Here is a 22,071-nt window from a genome sequence, read left to right on the forward strand (position 1 = left end):
ATAGGTTTCTTAATCCATTTGGGCTGCTATAACAAAAATGCCATTACCTGATTGGCTTAAACAATGAACATTTATTTCTCACAGTTCTGGAGGTTGGGAATTCCAAGACCAAGACTCTGGCAGATTTGATATCTGGTGAAAGCCTGCTTCCTGACTCATGGGTGACCATCTTCACACATGGTGAAAGAGACAGGGAGCTCTTTTATTGTCTATTTTTATAAATCACTCCTATGACCTAATCACCTCCCAAAGGCCTCACCTTCAAATACCATTACACTGAGGGTTAGGTCTCAACATATGAATTTGGATGGGGGGTGGGGCAAACATTTAATCCATAGCAACAGGATTGTTGTGAAGTTTGAGTGATATGCCATAAGTAAAACATTAAACATAGTATTTGGCACATAGTAAGTGCACAAAAATGGGAAATAGCTTTTGTGCTCATCATTGGTGAAGTCTAGACTTTTAACTACTGCAGCTCTTACTAATGGACACTAGCATTGAAGGCCTGGCTTACTAGAACTCTAAATTACATGGCATATTTGCAGGGCTGTATCAGATAGTTTCATCAGGTATTTGCAGCATGTTGATAATGTTGTAAATGCCTGGTGAGAGCATGTGCACAGGACTGTGTTGAAGGAACATCATGATACTCATTTGTTCTTTTCCAGTAAAGATGAGGGACATGCAATGTCAGTTTATGTGGGAACAGTGAATGATGCCACTGCAAGAAGTCAAAATGTACCTTTTGATTAGAGAATGCTATTGATTCTGAAATCTACATAAATCATTTCATGAATCAATCCCCAAAACTTTTATTTTACTAGAATGCATGCACAAAAATAGAGGACATGTTGGGAGTCTCCAGATGTCTAAATTTCTTTGATCATGTATGTAAATGTTAAATTTTCACCAGTTAGCATTGATTATAACTCTAGAGATTGGAGTTAAAATCTGATTCCATATAATGAGGTGGAAGTCCTGGAGAAATGGATGGCTCATAACATATGTAGAGCAGAGATCTGGACCTGTTTAGATGTCTACACAAACCAAAGATGACTTCTAAATCCTTTTTATAATTATTTGAAGTTTATCTTCTCCATGTTCCTTTCCTTGATTAGTCTATTTTGCTATCTTCACAAATATAGGTAACTCATATAGGGAATACCATGGAAAATACACTAAAGGCCTTAAGGTAAATAAAATTGGCTCTTGTGACTGCAACTAAAAAGATATTAAAGGGTGAATCAGCCAGAAGTATGCATTGCAACATTAAAAAATAAAGCAATGGCTTCTAAAACAAGACTGAGGTGTCATAAGCTTGAATACATTTAGAAAAAAGTGTCTCGAGCAGGGGAATGAATGGGGACTTAGCTGCTGGAATTGAGTACCAGGATTCATATATTAGAGAAAGTAGCCACTGTCAGCTCTTGAGGAATAGTTTTTTTTTTTTTTTAATTTTATTTATTTTTAAAATTTTAATTAGTTTTAAGTATACAGTACATTAGTTAGACATCTATATAGTTCGTAAAATGACCCCCCCAATTGCTCCCTCCCTCCACTGACCCTCCACCTAGACAATGTATTAATGCTAATTGCATTCCCTATGCTGTACAGCTCATTCCCGTGACCATCCATTAGCTACTAATTTCTACTTCTTTAACTCTTTTCTGCATTCTCCCGATCCCCCAAACTCCCCTCCCCTCTGGCCGTCACCAAATTGTCCACTATATTTGTGAATCTGTTTTTGATTAGTTTGTTCTTTTTATTCCTTAAATTCTGCATATAAGTGAAATCATATAGTGTTTACCTTTCTTTGTCTGACTTAAATACCTTCTGGGTCCATCAAAGCAATATCTTTTTCCATCCTTTTCCTTTTCATTTGTAGGGGTCTTGTTTTCTTATCCTTTCAGTCACTCTATCTTTTGGTTGGAACATTTAATTCTTTTCCATTTAAGGTACTTATTGGTAGGAATGTAGTTGTTACCATTTTTTATTCCTGTTTTTGATACATGTTTTTTCTTCTTAAAGTCCCTCCAACATTTCCTGTAATACTAGCTTAGTGGTGATAAATTCCTTTAGCTTATTTTTGTCTGGGAAGCTCTTTATCTGTCCTTCAACTCTAAATGATAGCTTTGCCGGATAAATTATTCTTGGTTATAGATCCTGGGTCTTCATCCTGTTGAATATTTTTTGCCAAGCCCTTCTGTCCTGCATAATTACTTTTGAGAAATCAGCTGCCAGTCTTATGGGTGTTCCCTTATAAGTAATTATTTCTTTTTCTCTTGCTGCTTTTAATATTTTTTCTTTGTATTTAAACTTTAGCATTTTAATTACGACCTTAAATTCTGCATATAAGTGAAATCATATAGTGTTTACCTTTCTCTGTCTGACTTAAATACCTCCTGGATCCATCAAAGCAATATCTTTTTCCATCCTTTTCCTTTTCATTTGTAGGGGTCTTGTTTTCTTATCCTTTCACCACTCTATCTTTTGGAATTCTCTGAGCTTCCTGGGGTTTTATGTCCATTTCCTTCACCAAGTTAGGGAAATTTTCTATCATTATTTCTTCAAACAGCTGTTCAACATCTTGATTTTTTTCTGTTATGCTTATCAGATGAATATTTGGAGCCTTAATAGTGTTCCATATCCTCCTTAAATTATTTTTATAGTCTCGACATCTTTTTTCTTGCCATTCTGATTGAGTGTCCCAATTGGCTTTCCTGTCCTCTAGATAGGGCATGTGATCCTCTTCTTTCTTCACTTTGTTTATTCCTTTGTTTATTCCATTTAATATACTTCTCATCTCAGATAATGTGTTCTCCATTTCAGACTAGTTCCCTTTTATAATTTCCATTTCCATTTTTATCTCTTTGTTGGAGTTCTCTACACTTCCCAAAAGTTCATTGAGCATCTTTATAACTAGTGTTTTGAACTCTGCATCTGTTAGATTACTTGACTCCATTATATCTGGATCTCTCTTCGGTTCTGTCATATGGTTTCTGCTTCTTTGTCTTCCCATTTTGGCTGCCTTTCCGTGTCTCTTCCTATGTACTAAGTAAAGCTCCTAAGTCTCCCGGTCTTATTAATGTGGCTTTGTGAAGTAGGTGTCCAGTGGCACAGTCCTGAGAGGGGTTCAACTGCAGGCCAAATTTAGCCCAAGCCTCTATCCCTGTGGGGCCACCTGTTAAGATTCAGCAAGCAATCCACAGATGCTGTGCTTGTAGTTGCCTCAAAAGGCCACACCAGAAACTAAGACCAGTTGCCTCCACCAGTGTGAGTCTCGGCAAGGAGCACCAGACTCACTGAGAATACACCTGGATGTGGCTTGGGTGGAGCCCAAGTTGAAGGAGGCAGGGTTTCAGGGAATCCTCTGGGCGGAGCGACCTCTGTTATCTAGTTCGATGACATCATGGCTATGGTGGCGCTGTGTCCAGTGCACTGGTAGGGGGAAGGGCTCAACAGGGAACAATGGATACCATAGGCCCTTGTGTACCAAGCTAGTCTCGCTTAGGCCTTCACTCCGACAATGTCTCCCTGTAAGTCCCTGGTGCTCCCTGCGTGCAGCCTAATGGGCACTGGTGCTCAGAGCAAGCAGGTCCATTACTGCGAAAATCCGCTCCCGGACACAGCCCCTTTAAGAGGTGTCTGCCGCTGCCGCTGCTGCAGCCTCCATCTCAGCCGCTTGGAACCGGGCAGCCCTGCATCCTCACCCTGTCTTACCTTCTGCCATTGTAGGGTGCTTTCTTAGATTTCTCCCTAGTTATATGGCTTGTTCATTTAGATCCTAGGTGATTTTCCTTGCTGCTACTCCTCGTTTCTGTCACGACTTTGATTTGGTCGCCAGAGGGATGAACAGAGCCTCTACCATCTACGCCATTTTTTCTTTCTCCTGAAGAATAGTTTTTCAGTTGTTTGTTTGCAGCAAAGCAAAATCTCAACTCCCAAAATACATTCTGAATACTCTTGCTTCATACAGATTTTCCTAGAGGAAAATGTTGTGAATGTTTATAACTACCATGGCCACCAGCATTCAGATTCCTGTAACAGCTGTGGGTCTTGTTCTAATAAGAACCAGTTGGCCTTGGGTTTAGACAGCCATCTCAGAGAACTACTTAATGTGACTCAGCTTCTGTGAGATGTGAATACTGAGCCCGCATAACTATAGGCCGATCCTGGCTCATAGCCAGTTCACCAAGGCTCCATGGCTCTGAGCCTTCTTGGCAAGCAGCCAGTAAGCTTTCCCTGGGGTCTCCAATCTAACTACACACTCTCCATTTGAACTTCTTCAGCAAGTAATAAAAATCCTTAGAAAATGTCGAAAGATTTTTTCCCCCTTCATTCTTAGACAGCAGGCTAAGGAGCAGGTCAGGGAAGTACAGAGGCCCACAAGAAACAAGCCCAAGTAGAAGAATATAGTGGACTTTCTAGACCAAGTAGACTATAGTGGACATTAGAAGTGAGTGGAGAGGGGCAAGGAAATTCTGTAGACAGACAGCTTTGGAATGTCCCAGTCATAAAGAAATGCTTGCTTATCTTGATAGAAAGCTTTTAATATGCTGATTTCTTTTTATGCTAGAGAACTTTGATAAGTCACTGGTGACAGCATTGCTATTTGTTTCTGTCTTCTTGGTTAATTTCAGAGCACATTCAGAAAATGAAGGTACTTCTTTATCATCTGCTGACTCCTGTACCAGTCCTACTAAGATGGATTTATCATATAGTAAGACTGCTAAGCAGTGCCTAGAGGAGATCTCTGGTAAGTGACCTGATTGATGGGTAGGTCAAACCTTAGAATTTTTGTAACCTCTCCATAAGTCTTTTTACTAAAGCATATCTGTGTTATACTGTTTCTCCTAGGCATAAATGGACTGTGTACATCTCATGCTTCAGAGACTCTTAGATATTTGGCTATTCTGCTTAGGGTGATCTCTTTGTTGCTCTGTAAAGAATGGTAGTGCTTTCAGAGGCTGAGACTTTAAGTCATTATTGCCCTTGTCAAGTTGGGAATAATTGAAGAAATCCTAGAGAGTCTTCTACTGTTAATAAGGCAGCCATTGAATATATTTGGAGATTTAAAAAATATTAAGGATCAGGGGTCATGCACATTTTTCATGGCCAATCTAACCTTACTCTGTCTTCAATTCTGTACTATTTAGAACATTTCTACACAGTGGCTGCAAATGTATGTTCTAGAAAAAAAATCTAATATGGAACTATTTCTTAATAAATAAATCATGTAAGAAAAAAGACATATACATACAATGTAAGAAAAAAAAAGACATATACCTACCCCAGACAAAGTTTGTCAGATATTTAAGTGTATGAACAGGATTCTCTGCTATTTTTCCTAGATTTCAGATAAGCCTAGGCATATATGGAAGGCCTTTGGAGTAATTTTATTATATATAGGTCTGTTTTCATGAGGAACTAAGTAAGCTCTTAGCAAAATATATTGCTCCTAAGTGGAGAGAGAGAGTTTAAGCACATTTTATCTTGGGAGTGCATGGGAATAGAAATATATTTGTTATTCCAAAAAGTTTCTGGCTCAGCCCTTGTATATTCCAAAGAAAAAGAAACCTAAAATAATTGCTTAATTTAAAAAATTACTATAGTTCTCCAAAGATTCAAAGCATTGCTCTGAAGCTCATGAAAATACCCATATGTCAGATTTGGGGGATAAGAAACGTCTTACTTCGGAATACTTGAAACACTTTGGCACATTAGACATCACTGCCATACCCACCAGTGGGGATATTGACAGTGTGACAGCACAACATCCCAGGGGTTTATTTTGGAATTAACATCAGTGGTATCAGAGGTTTCAAGCGGCGATTAGAGTGGGCCAGTGCAGAGTGGGGTAGAAATGGTGATGCCAAACATAGCTATGGGGATGGAATTTGTAGATTTTTAAAAAATACTTGGGAGGACGTGTTAGCTTTTGCCCTGGTCGGAAAGATGATGCCTATCTGCATTGTGACTAGATATTTTTTAAACGTAGTGTGGCATAAGATGCATGTGTTTCATTTCTTTATTCATGAATGTCTTCAATTAGTATCAGTGTGCCTATAAAATACTAGAGCTCAAGTAAGTAAGGGAAAAATGCATTTAGTACAGTTCAAATGCTAATATGTGAATTTCACAAAGGAACATTTTTTTTCTGAAATGAATGTATCTTTTAGTATCTGATTAGATAAATGATTTATATTTGATTCTACAGTTTTTATTTTGTCTGCCACTTGATCTTTTTTTATATTTCAGGTTAATATTTTCATTTAATGTTCTGATGTTTTAATACTACTTAAAAATGAAATATAAGTTAGACTTTAACATAATATAATATTTGAATTTTTATTAGAGATATAATATTTTAGCAATAATTTATGTAGAATCATAGATTTGAGTCCATAATTTAGATAGAAATATAGTAAAAGAAAGAAAATAGCAAATATATGCTGAAATGAGGCTTATCTGATTTTGTCATTTCTACTATCATTTGTTTAAAATTAGCCCGTAGTGGGGTAGTAAAAATTACTCTCAATGAAAACTTGAGGTTTTGTGAGAGAAACATGGTTTTTATTTATTATTAGTATGCTATAATTTGAGTACCATAATCTGAGAAATCTGGATGAGGGTACACCGGTGACCAGGGATGAGAGGATGACTAGCATACCCTAGCCTTTTTTTAATGATCTTGTCTTTTCATCCCTCCTGAGCTACTTACTCTCATGGTCATAACCTAGATCTAGGCATCCTCAGAATCTGCAACTTCTCTTTTAGATACTCCAGTTTTGCTGATTACAACCTCCTGTCTTTTCAGTGTTCTTCCTTTTATTCCCGGACTCCACCAGTGATTCTACTAGGATTTCCAATTCATTGATCCCACCACCTTTTACTGACCCTCACCAAACTCTACATATTCTTTCTGCCCTTATTACTCAGCTGAATTCCTGTGATAACTGATTTGTGATTTTATTTTTGCATATACCCTTAACTCCCTTGCTTCTCTTTCACTTCATTGTACTCATTTGATGAAATCACAGACCTGCTTACATTCAACTCTCCACCTAGTCCATACCTGCAATGAATCAACCTGGAGAAAAATACATCACTTATTGCTGTGCCTCACTTCACCTTCGTGACTATCAATCTCAAGTGAATATTTAAAGCTACCCGGAAATCATTCTCTATTTCTCTGGTCCATTTACTTTTCTTTGTACCTTTTATTTTCTTCTCAGTCCTACAATACAACCTCTCCTGTTCTTTCTCTTAACCAATGACCTTGAGGTTGACTTCACTGAAAAAATTAAAGCAGAAAGAAAAGAAATTTGCAAACCTGCCATGACATCTACTTATCTAAGTGCAGCACTTAAGCCCATTTTCTCTGCCTTTCCTTGGATTGCATTCTCTCCTACCTCTTTAATATTTCTCTCTCCACCAAATCATTCTCTATATCCCATAGGATGCTACCATCTCTCCAATATTAATTTTTTAAAAAAGTTTTCTTGACCCCTTTCACAGCTTTCCTTCTTTCTGATTTATTTTGTTGCTAGTACAGATACTACATTCTAGCTACTAGAGAAACCACAAACCACATAAGCATTTGAATGTGGCCCTACCTTAGACTAGCCCAGAGAGTATTCCTTCAAAGATAATATGAGATATGGGAAGAGAAATGTTCTAGGAAGTAGAAAACTTAATTCTGGCACTACCATTATTTAGCTGTTTGAATTGTTCTTTGCTTCCTGTTTTTGCAAAAACGACTATCATGGTGCTTAATAAATTCACAGGGTTATTGTGAGATATGGTTTCATTCTTTCATCTGTCTTTTCAGTAATCATCATCTGATACTTTATATATGCCAGATATGCCAAGCGTTGGGAAAACAAACATGACTAAGTCATGAGTCCCGTGGAAGAATAAGAGAAAAGTCAACTTTAAAACTATAAATAGGAGCATTTTCTCAATCTATTGAGATTTTGCTTCCAGCAATTGTCACTTTGGCTCAAATAAACTCTTAAAAATTAAAAAAAAATAATAAAAATAAAACTACAAATAATTGAGTTACTAAACATGAACAACTCATTTAGCTGTGAAGAGTTATACAAGGTTTAAAAGACAGTCACACATATATATTTGTGGAATTCTAAATGGCAAAGAAATCATTGAATATTTCTCGAAGAAACAATTTCAGTGAAAATAACTTGGAAAAATTCCACTTACCTTATTTTCATTTGTTTCTTATCATAAAATTAGAATTTTTTCCTAAATTCATTGGAATCTTGGTAGCTCACAGGTTTTCTATAACCCAAAGTTTCAATGCTATTGCTATTGTTGAACTCTTATTGTTAATGGTTAGTGCGGGGATTAATTCTTTCTCACTCTCCAAGTGAGATAGCCTTAATGATATAGAACTCTGATGAAATGAGTGTTGACAGGATAAGATGCAGGTTTTGTGAATTTTTGAGGCCTATACAACTTTGGAGAGTCTAAAAATAAAACAAGAAGAAAAATATAAATAAAAATTATACACAGTGTTTAGGAAAGGGACTGAAACAAATGAAGAGTTCTGTATCTTAAGCACCGTTGGCTTCACCGTGAGCACCCCTTGGAGTCCTGGTGCAGTGTTGCTCGGTCGGCATCCGTTGCTAATCTGCTAATCACAGCACCTTGATTTACCTTTTGTGTGTGTGGCGGGGGTTAACCCTAGCTCCATCATTCTCTGATCATGTGGGTCCAGTGAAATTGACCCAAACAGACCAATTCAGAACAACCCATTTCTTTGACCACAGTGACTCTTTCAGGAACGGACATGTGACTCAACTCAGTTCACTCAAAACCAATGAGAATCAATCTCAGGACTTTTCCTGAGACTTAAAAAAGAGACAGGTTTTTTGTTTTTTGTTTTTCACTAGACCTGAAGTTAATCAAAAGAAAGCTTGGAGCTGCTGGCAGTTACTTTCACCCTCAAATGAAACACGCATAGAGGAAACAGAACCTAAAGCAGGAGACAATGAGCTAAAAGTTGTTGCGGAAAATGTCTGAGCCCCTGAATGAACCATGTCTGAAACTACCCCTCCCACCTTCCCTTCAATTTTCTGTCATGGTACCCAGGGAAAATCTTTTTTTGTGTGTGCTTAAACAAATGTGAAAAGCACATCTATTACATAACCTGCAAGAGGCATGGTATGTTGACAATTTGCTATCCTGTTAAGGAGCAAACTTGAATAGCTCACCTTGCAAAGCAGATTTGGTTGAAGGATTCACTGAATTAGCTGGAAAGCTTTGCTGGTTACATTTTCATCTCTGCAGTAACTCAAATGAAGTTATAAAAACATCACCTTTGTGATGAAATGGTAGTGGAAGTTAAAAATGTGGTTAAATTATGGTGTGCAAATAAGCATCAGAAATGAGTGACAGTCAATAAGATGGCCTGTTGGAGAAAACTCAAGACTTTCACAATTAGGAGACATTATATCTCTACAAAGTCCTTACATACATACACATGTATATGTCATTCACATTTTTTTATTGTTTGTCATGTTCTTAGGGAGGAAACCTAAGTGATATTTAGTGATATTTACTTGACTTGGAGATGGTGGGTCCATTAATTGTTACACACAGGTAGAATTTATTACGTAATTTATGGCAGTGAGTGAGTGAGCTTCTTGCTTCTAGCCTACCATGTTTATGCCATGACCTCAATATTACAAGTCTAGCTGAATTGACAATTCAGATTTTACAGCTTTGGCTTGGGTTTAATTCTCATATTCACTGACAGAAAGAATTTGGCCTCAGAGATCATCCTTTTCATCAAGTGCCAAGAGATCCTGCCAAATGTAAAGTGAGCTTTATTTTTCATTCCACTGGAATCATTCAAGAATGTTTTTAGATTTTTTTTTTCTATGTAGGTTCATACCTGCCCTTTTTTGTATAAGACTGTCTACCAACATGTATGACATTTGTTTAATACACTTTTTAACCTTTATCTAGAATTTATATTCAACTGCAAAACATTAATAGATGCCAGACTGACTCAGTATCAGCAAAGCTGGCTTGTCTTTTGTAAAAGAGTAATAAAATAATTGGATGAATTCAGAAAGTCATTTTAGAAGTGAGAATTTAAACAGAGGGATAAGCTAATGGTTACCTTTTTTTTTTCTAACTTATCAGACTATCTATTGAATAATGGGAAATGTCTAGAATTTAAGACCCTTGTGAAATGATCACTTAAGTTGCCTTTTTCTTAAATGTTTATAATAATTAAGATTAAGCTTGGGAAATATTATAGTAAAAATCTGTACACAGAAGATAGCAAAATATAATAAGTCTGAAAAAATTCCTATGGAGATAGCCAAATTAATATTTGTAGAAATGTTTATTTAAAAAAAAAAAAAAAAACTAGCGTAAAAAAAAAACTAGTTCAAAGCATACGGAAAAGCACATATTTCTCTGAGTATTAGTATTGACAAAAATAAAAGATCGAGGTTGGGTAATTTAAATCAGTTTAGATCTTTTACTTAAATAGCTACTTTATAATTATGTTTTCTAAAGAGCTGAAAAACATTCCTTTTCAGAACAGCATAGCAGCTATACTTTGTTTCAGGTCTTTCTTAGCAAAATTAGAATGATTCATATTTTTAGTACTGAATGGGCTTATTTGTCTCCTTGGTATTGAGGCTTTCTCTCCTACCTTGTGTAACATACACTTGTATGTGTGAATACAAAGAAATATAAATACATCTATGAATGTATGAATGCACACCCAAAGCAAGCAGAGAAGCAATAAGTTGGTTGTGATTGTTCGGAGTAAATCTATTGACCAATGTAGTTTTAAGGGGAAAAATTTCTATAACTACAATATCTTTAAACAAAGAACCAAGCAAGAATATCTTTTTGATGTTAGGATTTTTCTTCAAAATAACCAGGCCCTCCTCACCAGCTCCATTGGACTTAGCCCTCACTGGGTTCAACACTATGGAAAGATTATATATTTCCTGCCCAACTGAGTCAGGGTGGACCATTCGATTTGATTTGATCAGTGAAATATGAGAGTGGAAATATGACATGAGCCATTCCTGAGCTGAAGCTTTAAGAGCCACTGCTTGGATCTCTCATCTCTTCCCCTTGTCATGAGATCAACATGTCTCAGATTAGAGATGATTTTTCAGCCTGGGTCTTAGTATAAAGGGTGCCTGAATCAGAGCTGCAGCCAACACAGAATGGACATTAATGTGTATCTTTGTGTTTGTAAGCTACTGAAATTTGTAAGTTGTTCGTAAATGCAAAATAATTAATCTAAGCCAGAATTTCTTAATTTTGGCACTATCGACATTGTAGTCTGCATAATTCGTTTTGTGAAGGGTGTCCTGTTATTGTAGGATATTTTACAGCATCATTGGCCTCTGCCATTAGATGTCAGAAGTATCACAACTCCCAAATGTGATATTTAAAACTATCTTCTGATATTGATTAAGGTTCGGGAGGGAGGGCAGGCAGTTAAAAATCACCCCCAGTTTCAGCCTAATGTTTTTCAAAATGGGACCACAAAGCCAGCACTATTTGTATCACCTGGGAGTATGTTGGAAATGCAAAGTCTCAATGAATGAATAGCAGTGGGGCCAGGGGCCAGCAATCTGTATTGTAATAAGCACTCCAAGAGGTTCTGAATATTAAAGTTTGAGAACCACTGGCCTAAGCTGAATGGTACACAAGTACCATTATATAAGGAGAGGGTATAATTATTGCTTTCACTTATAGATGCATAAAGTTTACTTTTTCAATTTTTAAAGCATGAGGATTCCCTGGTTGTGCATCTGTAAGACTTTAGGGTACACTACAATATACTAGCGTAATACCTGTCAGACAAATCGAAGTTTTGTAACTTCAACAAATTTACTGTGGTCTCATAACTTGGCGATTCACCGGGTCACAGTAAGTTAAAGTGAAGACAAAAGAATGTTCTGATTAAGAATCTAAAGGGGCATGGCATTTTGATTTTTAAAAAAATACTTTCAAAATTATGTTTTTAGAAGGATAATTGTCCATTTTTGTGATTTGACACTTCTGTCCTCATTTTATTTAATTACACTTTATAAAAACACTATTTTTTAAAGAGCAAGAATTGAGAATCAGTATTCCCAATTCATAAGTTTAACTACAAAATTTTTATCACAAATACTTGCTGTTCTATTTAATTCCTTTTATGTAAAAAGTATCTCAGTGTGATGGACCCAGAGGCTGGGCCTAAGGAAAAATAAACTTTGCAAAGTAGGTTGTTATCATATGTAAAGATATAGGCAACGCATATTGTAATGCTAATTTATGTAATTAAGAAATTGGGCATTTCCCCTAGTTGATTTTTCTGAGGTGAGATATCAGAATTAATTTAATCATATTAGTTCAGAAAACGATAGGGGTTCATTATCAATTACAGTGACGTGAATATTTCTATATATTTCTCCACTTTCTTCCTTTTAATAAGGAATATTTATGGACAGAAAAACCTTAAAAGTTTTTCTTTAAATACTCTTTCCTTAGCTCTCAGTGCACACAGTCTCTACTATACCTGATAGATGTTTTAAAAGTTTTCATAAGATCAGAATTTCATGGTGGTGGCATAATATACAAACAGTACAAGATAAATGCAAGATATTTATATTGTTAATTTTTTGTTTTTATCAAAATATTAAAAACAAAGAACCGGTTATGCTGCAGTAGGTTTATGGAATAGACTAGGAAAAATGCTCAGCATTAAAAGATATAATGTGCATTTTATGTCGTTTGTCACATCATTATGTTCTACATACCTGACCATAAACTTTGAATTATATGCTTTGGGTGAAAATATTGGGGGAAATCCATGTGTGTGTGTGTGTGGAATTTTTTTACAGAAAGAAATCATGACTGTTATTGTCACGTTAGGATTTTTCTAAATAGCTCAGAATAAAAAGCCCTTGAATTTGTTCTTTAAAAGATGAGGTGAAGCATTATTTGTCATTTAAAGCATTATCTGTCAGCCAGTGGAGAGTGTCATGCTTCATGTTTCAGATTCTTTACACTCTTGAATTTGATCTCTGCTTTTACAGCACAAATCTCAACATTCAGAAGGCAGATCTGCCTGCTTCAGCTGCCTGGAGCTATAGAGAATTAGTCTGTCATTCTCAGTGTAGGGGAGTGTGTGTTTTGTATGTGAGTGTTGTGCGTGTGTGTGTGTGTGTGTGTGTGTGTGTGTGTGTGTATACATATTTGAGACTGGGTGGCCAAGGGTGATTTAAATGTGCATGGAGTTAATAGTGCAGAATCTCATTCAGCCTTGGCTTTGAAACCTGTGGCATTCTAGGCTGGACAGCCGCTTCCGTGCCTCTGTTTTAATTTAGCAGTATGTTTGCTGCCATGGCAGCCAGCAGCATCCACTGCAGCAGCAAGGAAGAGCCATAGATCTGAGAATGCAGGTGGAATACTAAAATGCAAGACACTGGTGCTCGGCTTCAGTGCTTGATCTCTGCTCTTAAGGGGCTCCGATGCAGAGACTATACATGCTGCTCTGTGTCAGCTCATCTAGAGTCAAGGGCCGGTGAGAGGTAGACGGGGAAAAAAAAGAGAGAGAGAGAGAGACATCGCTGGTGCTTCACTACCTCGCGTTTGGGAAGACAGAAGCAATAGAGGGAAATGTGGACCCATCACCCTGCTGAGACATGCGATTGGAGGAAGATGGGAAAACGTAGTTGGATTCCTGCGCTACTTTTCAGCTGGAGCAGCAGCTTTGGTGAACTCTTTTCTGCTTCAGATATGTTCAAGAAATGTGTTTGTAAGTATTGCTGATTAGGGAAATGAGCCGGCAAGCTAAACCGTGGTCAGCTAATTAATTGTACTGCAGCTCTAGAATCTTATGTGAATGTTTGAGCCTGCCTGGGCTTTTATTGAAGTGCGTGTGTTAATTAAAACCAAAAGGGCCAGTAGCCATCTCAGCTCAAAAAAGACAATATGAAGTCCAACTGAAAAAGAAGAAACCACTAGAGGAGCCATGCAGCGGCCGGCAGCACTCTCTGTGTTTCCGAGCAAAGAAGTAAGGAGAAAGGGAGCTCGCCTTCAGAAACAGAAGTCTCTGACCAATCTTCCCCTTACTAGTGAGGGGGACAGGAGACCCACTGTGCGCATTTCCAACTGGTTTGGAAATGCTGCGAAGGCCAGCCAGAGAGAATCCCACTATGCAGAGAGGCGCTCTCTGTCCAGGTTCCTCTCACGGTCGGTGCAGTCCCTGTACCACACCAGCGGCTCAGGGGTCTGGAGCCTCCTGCCTCCCAGCCAGTCGGGCAGTGAGGACTTAGAAGACTGGTCTTCCAGAAAAGCCTTAGAAGGTGAGAGTGATGAAGAGAGCAGGTCTGAAGATGAAAACATATCCTCCAGACCAAGCAGCATCAGCAGGAGCTGGGCGGAAGAGGAGGGAGAAAGCTGCCTGCGGGAAGGCACAGCTCATCTGGATGAGGACGTGATCCTTACAATGCTGGGCGACCTGGAACAGGCACTTTACACCGACTTATTAGGTAAGTTGGGCTTGCTCTTAAAATGAAGATGGAATTTTAAGGAGCTGCACCTTAGCATTAGTCAAATATCTTCCATTCTTTTAATTGATTTTTCAAAACTGCAGTTACTCAAAAAAATTTTTATAATTCTTTGTTTCTTTAAATTATTTTCTATGGAAAGCTGAGCTATGAGATAATAAGTTGTGAAGTCTATTCGGAGAAAGTAAATAGCAGCAATCTGCCGTAGATGCTGTTGGCCTGGTGTCCAGTACCTTCTAGATATCCATAAATACGTGTTAGTATTTTAAAACTCGAAACATATTTTTTACTTAGTCATTAATGGGGCCTTTTAATTCAACTTTGCTCCAGGTAACCTCACCACAGGCAGGTAATGAAGAGCGAAGGGCCTCATAGGTAAATTTTCTCAATAGGTCAAGTTTCCTTTGCTGCCTCAGTGGTACCTGAATAAACGGCCCTTGTTTTTACCTAAGTAACAAGCACCATGAATTCTAGTAACATTTTTGTAAATGCAGAGGCCTCTCCTGACAGCTTTACTCACATATTTTTGTTAGTTTGTTTTCTGTTTTTGTTGGGTTTTGGTGCTTGGCAAAAAAAAAAAAAAAAAAATGCTCCTGAGTGTGTATATTTTGACTACTTAAACAACTATGTAGATAGCTATGAACTGTTTTTATATTTTACAAACTAGGCCTTTTTGATGACATGTCTCAGTAGTAACTTCTGACATAATCTTTAATTAACTAGATATGAAGATGGCAGAAATAATTCTTCAGTTTTTTAATTAAACTCTAACTCTCAGCTTTGCCACTTGCCTAAATATCTAAGCTGTATACATTTTAACTCTTATATATAAATTCAGTAAATTATATCTACTGAAGTATATTTACATCATACAGTCCCTTATTCAAAAATTCACAAGTGTTAAACTATTGACCACATCATATTTTATGTCAATGTATATTTCCACAAATGACTTCATATAGGACTTCTTAAATTTGAAAGAATTAAACCTGATCAGTGATCTCTTTGTTCCTGATTCACACAACTGATGCTAAACATAGGGTATTTTTATTCTCTATATAGACTCTACTGTTACAAGATGTTTTATAAGGTTTTCTGGAATCTTAGCAAGCCAGCTTTAGAAGAAGAAAACTTAGAAAGACGCCAGAGGCAAATATTACTCATTTTTTAATGTTAGTTTGGCTTAAAAAGAGTAATGTTACCACAGTTGTGGGAAGAGTGCTTTCTGAATCTGAGTACACCAGGTGCTCAGACACCGAAGATTTACTTCTTCACCATTGTGTGTGATTTCTGTGATTAACTGCTTCTCGTAAAAGACCTGTATGCAGTACAAAGGCAAGAGAGGGAGTCTCAATCCTTAAGACTCTTTTTCTTTGATCCTCTGGAATTGTAAAATCAAATAATATTCATCTTTTGCCTTTAAAATGATAGCATTTATCTTGTTCTAAGTACCTCTTATGGAATATTTTCAAAGATATGAACAGAGTGCCTCTCCTGACAGTATTTGTTGGTTGCTCTGTTAAAGTATAGCATGCTGTGGGTGGATGTCTATATGACACATGCTTTTTTTGTGCATAAATAACTTGAAGCATTACTATCACAGGTAATCTCTCAATAGAAGTCTGTATATTCCATGGTTTTTAAACTGAACATCTGTTTATTGTGTTTATAGGATTATTCTCTTTAAGCCATTTTTTCACCATTTATGCCAGTATTCAAAAATTCATGTGAGAAAATAAGAAGAGTCTATTCAAATAGCTCTCATAGGAATGATCATATCAGGATAATGAAGCACTCTAATGCAATTCCCTAAATAATGATCCATGTTAAGTTGGTGAGTTTGTCCTAGCCCACAGCACTCAGGAATTTCAAAATTCCTGCCACATGCCTGACTAGGATCTGCTTCTGGCTCAAAATGGCCACTTCCAAGTTAGTTTTTAGGCAAGGTTTCTTGAGTTCCACTTTTTACTCTGGGATATCCTAATAAATCAGATGGACTAGGATCTGTACTATAACTATATAAGAGAATATTTAAAAGGTAACTGTAAAGCTGTTAGCCATGCTTTGCTATTTCTCTCACAAATATTTGGCTTAACCAGATGATTTCCATCTAAATCAACGTTGGAGTCATCCACAAAATTAGGGTTATTTCTCAAAATAAATCAGGGAGCTGTCCTCTAAATAATCACATTCGTAATATGGACGGTGTCGAGGATATAATTCTCTCTGAGTTAGGTTCATTCATATATAATTTGATTCCTATTAAAAGACGACAGTGCTGGCAGTGTTAACTACAATGTATATATAATTAAAGCCTAAAAAATAAGAGCAGGACCATACAGATTAAATAGTCCATCTGCCACTAAGTAAAAATGCAAAAGCACCAAATTGAGCCTGTTATTCTGTGTTCTACTCATAGAGGAGACCTTACAAGCAATGAGAAAGCAGTTTGCACCAATGTTAAAAACTCAAAATGAATTGCAGAATATGCCATTCTGGGAAATATGCGTAAGGCCTTACTATGGTGTATATGATAATACAGTGATTATATATTATAATACAATTGGCTTAATAGTTGAGGAACAATAGTTGGCTTCGAAATTATGAAAGTGAGAGGGGATACAACATTTTTGTAACTAAATTTCTCATGTGTAATTTTCTGCTAACCTTCATAACTAAATATTTATTTTATTTGTGCTTTTACAATTGCCCTTTTCAATTACACTCCCCTCCCCATACCCAATTGTCTAGACATTATTTGGTTACAAATTTACAGGATATTTCAGACTTGTGCAATCCCTCATTAGGGGGTTTGCATGTGCACATAATTGTATCTTGCCTTTTGTGGGTCATTGGAACTATTTACTGCAATAAACTTTATTTTGGTCATTATCTTTCATGACATGAGTGAGGCTGCAGTTATGTTTTGCTCAATAAGTGCTGGGAGGAAAAGTTTCATTTGTCATCTTGTAATGAGTGGTGCAGTGTCATGAGTGGATATCATCACGTGAAAAACCAAAGGAGGGAGGGAGGTTATGGTTCCGAAAATATGAGGGAAGCTGTGCAAAAACAATGGATTTGATTAAAAGAATCCAGAGATCTAAAATGCCTGTTGGACTGGAAGAAGAAAATTTAAAAGGAGATGAAGATGTCAAAAAAATATTTAGTAAAATGGAATGTCTGAAAATACAACGTTTTTAAAGTTTATACAGAAAAAGGTATTAGAAATAATTCAGAGATCAATATTATGAATATTATACCAGTTGACAAGTGATTGAGATACAGCTTGATTACAATGTAAAAGTTCTCCCAGAGGGAAGGGGTTCAGGAATAGAGGACATGTGATGGTGTGTCTCTGTACGGTCAAGGATTTGCATTCCTTCCTCCCTCCACAAAAAATGATCATCTCAACAGTTCCCTCCTTTAAGACTTCTCATCACTTCCCATCACTTAGAATCTAATGCTTCTATACTATATGAAATCTTATAAACTGAATATTGACTTCAGTGCTTCTCCAATTTTGTCTCATTCTCCATTATTTCTTTTGTCTACTTTGAGTAAAATCTTACTCTGCCTTTCCTTTGACTGTAATGATACTCTTTTTCTGCCCTTTAAGATTTTCCTTACAAAACTTTCCTTTTTCCTTAGGGTTCTACCAGATTATTTGGAAGTAAAAGGTAGACTTCTTTTTAGGCTTTTCTCAAATATACTGTGTTATATTTATGAAGAGAAGGATGGAAAGAATTTCTAGGGAGAGTATGGTTAGAGTCTTAAGTGTTATAACAGTTCTGAGTTTTAAAAGAATGTTAATCTATAAGGTTAGAGATTGCATGATGAGTTAGTGTAGGAAAAGTTTATGCCATGTGCATGAGGACACAACATGAGTTTCACTATTTTTTTAAAATGTATTTACTTTTGGAAAGTTTTTAGTACTTTCTAAGTTTGAAATAATCATGCTATTATTAAGCATATTTTAATCATTTAAATAATTTGTAAATTAAAAGGAAGAGATTTATAGACTGACAGCAGGATGATGATGTCTTGGCAACCATTCAGGATGAGGAATAATGAACAGTGTAGTAATGTTTGGCTGAAGAAGAAAATAGAGGAATTATTACTAGTTATTGTTTCCAGTATTTGAATGACTGCTGTGGTAAAGATAGTATGTTGTTCATTTGGTTTCAGAGCCACTGGGTGGAAGTTAAAGAAATGTTTGCTCAATTAGATCTGTCTAATATTGGAAAGAGAGATCTCTTAATGGAGAGGAAGAAACCTTTCTAATCTTGGAGGTTTCAGGCAGAGGCACATGGCCATCTCCCAAATAAGGTAGAGATGAGTTAACTCATTGGCTGAGAGGTGAAGCAAGACAACTTCTGATGTCCCCACCAACTCTGAGATTGTATTATAAATGTTAAATGATGCATTTGTTGTGTATTTCTTAAAAGCATGAGTAGTAGGGAAAAAATTAACAGGTTGAATGTCTACCTACATTCTCAAATAGTTTAGAGAGAGACATCTTGAGTTTCTATAGAACAGTTTTCATATTGGAACTTAATATATGCTATTATCTACTTTCACTTTTCCTTTTCTTTTTCTTTTCTTTCCATTTCCTTCCTTTTCTTCCCTTTACCTTGCCTACCCTTAATCCATCCATTCCAATTCTTTCCTTCCTTTATTCTTCTTATTAAAACTTCTCATCACTGGACATCTTCTTGAACCTAAATTAAATGGAATAAAAACTATTTCACTTACTCTCTTGCCTGTTATTATTATTATCTGTCCAGAGACATCAGCTTCAAATGGCCACTGGCCTGGTAAGTATTACATGGCCATAAACCAAATAGTTTAATGGCAACTCTGCCCCCAAATGATAGGTGGTGGTTATATAAGGTGCTGCAGCATTTATCACACTGGCAGAGCTATTTGCTTCATGACCATTAAACACATTCTAAGTTTAGATGCCTAAGACATTACTGGAACTTTTTTGTGTCATGTGGATGTTTTGGTTCTCTGTAGAAAGTGAAGATATAATTAAAAAATAAAACCACCCAATGTTGTGAGTTTTGGTCTATGAGTCTAATAAAATAAAAGATGTGAAAAGATATTGCTCCTGTAAAAACGACCTCCATCCTATTATCTCACCTCAGAGTCCAAATGTATACTTGATACATAAGGCAAGATTCTTTCAACTATTCTGAGTATGCTTAGAAACAGGTAATTATAGAAATAATTAGGACCCAAATAAAATTTCAGATTTTTAAATTAAGCTCAATAACATGGAGTAATATACATACAGTGTATTTCCAAATGACCCTCTCATTTTTCAGTGATTAGGTCATAGATCTACAAATTATTATTGTTATCACCACCTCAAGTTACTTGTTACATTATGTTTGTTTCTATTCACATTTTATTGAAATAAAAATTATAATTTCCAGATAATAATAGTCATTTAGAATTTCCTATCTATTATTTTACTTTTAAGAAAAAGAATTTGTATTACTTATATGTATATAATTATTCCCAGGACCGTAAATGACATGAATAACAAATATATTATTATGTTACTTTTCTAGGTGAAGACCCTGAAACGAGAAGAATGAGAACAGTTAAAAACATAGCAGATTTGAGGCAGAATTTAGAAGAGACTATGTCCAGTCTTCGTGGGACGCAGATAAGCCACAGGTTTTTCTCAATTCTGCATATTTTGGGGCCAGTAAAGAAAAAAATTACAATCAAGCACTTAACTTTTTATAATGATAAAGAAAGATTTTTAATGTTCCCTGTTTTCTCACTTAAATTTTACATGACAAAACTGGTTACTTCTCAGCACATACCCAAGGACTTTTTTCTCCCGTCTACATTTTCTTCTGTATAATTTCCCATTCAAACTGAATTAGCTACTATACCACCATCTCTACTAAAAGCAAGATTTTCATGCTTGCCCTAAAGAACAGTTACTGAAGTTGTAGTTGAAATGCATCTGGGGATGAGTGGTAGAGAGATTTTCAAACATAATTGTAGTTAGCTTCCAGAAAAGTTCTGAGAAGGCTACAGTGGGGTAAATTAAATATTTGTTGAAACTATGAAACAATATTTTGTTTTATCTAAAATGTAATGATGGCTTTTCTTTTGAAAACAAAAAAGCAAAACAAAACAAAACAAAAAACAAAAAGAAAAGAAACAAAACAAAACCCTGCTAATGAGTGTCCCTTCCCACACTTTGACATCTGCAGAGATGTTTAGAAATCTCATTATGAATGTATAATTTACCTTTCATGAAAATGACATTTCTCTGAGAAATGACTCTCAATCCCAGCCTTTCCTGTCTTCATGCATTCTAGGTCTGCGGCCCCAAGCGAACCAGATTATAGTTACTTCTCCATTTTATTTGACAGCACCTTGGAGACAACATTTGACAGCACTGTGACAACGGAAGTGAATGGAAGGACCATACCCAACTTGACAAGCCGACCCACTCCCATGACCTGGAGGTTGGGCCAGGCATGTCCTCGACTTCAGGCTGGAGATGCTCCCTCCCTGGGTGCTGGCTACCCTCGCAGCGGTACCAGTCGGTTCATCCACACAGACCCCTCAAGGTTCATGTACACAACGCCTCTCCGTCGAGCTGCTGTCTCTCGGCTGGGAAACATGTCACAAATTGACATGAGTGAGAAAGCAAGCAGTGACCTGGACGTGTCCTCCGAAGTTGATGTTGGTGGATATATGAGTGATGGTGATATCCTTGGGAAAAGTCTCAGGACTGATGACATTAACAGTGGGTAAGTGGCCTGGGCCCTGGTCTCTAACAGAATTGTGTAAAGAGGAGTGCTGTACTAAGATGCATTAGTTATAAAGAGGGCATATAGGTTAGTTCACAAAGTCATTAGACAATGCGAGAAATCTAAGGTATTTAGGGTATTTCAGATCTTCTCTTCTGTTCATTCATGAAAAGTAAAGTATCTCAGATTTCTATAAAACCTTTTCATTATAAGCCATTAAATTTCTCTATTGTTAGTTCAGAGAAACACATGTGCCCTGTGTTTTTCAGAGTGGTTTTCTCATGCTTCTTAAATAACATATTTTATAGTGAAGGACGTGGGAAGGAGACAAGAGGAATTTTGCTGAGGTGCCATTTTTGTTTTTGTTTTTCGCTTGTCAAAACTGTCTTTGACTGCTTTGAGAAACAAATATTTTATAGCATTTTTAAATTCTACATCTCCATTCTAACTTGAAGGAAAATTGTTTTAGAGTTGAAAGTTTCCATCTATTTATTTTTTGTGATGGTATCAGATTTGCTATTTTATCTTAGTCCTTGTTCTCCTTCTGTTTCTTATTATCTTCTAAAAAATGTTGAGATTATAAAGCTTTTAAAGTGTTTTGGAAATTTGGACTATTTCGTTCAATCTGGGGATGAGCCCCAGTGGAGGCAATAGGATATTTCTATCAAAACTACTTTTATTAATAATTGTAATTGCTCTTTTGAATACTTCCTGTTAACTACTAT

The 22,071-nt window shown here is 36.4% G+C and overlaps 1 protein-coding gene across 1 annotated transcript in view; it reads left to right on the forward strand.

Moving 5' to 3' along the window:
• NAV3 (neuron navigator 3) overlaps positions 1-22,071 on the forward strand; it is a 312,728-nt gene that overhangs the window by 147,998 nt on the left and 142,659 nt on the right. The window contains exons 9-11 of the mRNA XM_023520404.1: positions 4,644-4,759; positions 20,141-20,249; positions 20,963-21,346. Coding sequence (XP_023376172.1) covers positions 4,644-4,759; positions 20,141-20,249; positions 20,963-21,346 — 609 coding nt within the window. The remainder of the gene's footprint in view (positions 1-4,643; positions 4,760-20,140; positions 20,250-20,962; positions 21,347-22,071) is intronic.

This window comes from Pteropus vampyrus, unplaced genomic scaffold (assembly GCF_000151845.1).
Source record: "Pteropus vampyrus isolate Shadow unplaced genomic scaffold, Pvam_2.0 Scaffold9, whole genome shotgun sequence".
Lineage (NCBI taxonomy): Eukaryota > Metazoa > Chordata > Mammalia > Chiroptera > Pteropodidae > Pteropus > Pteropus vampyrus.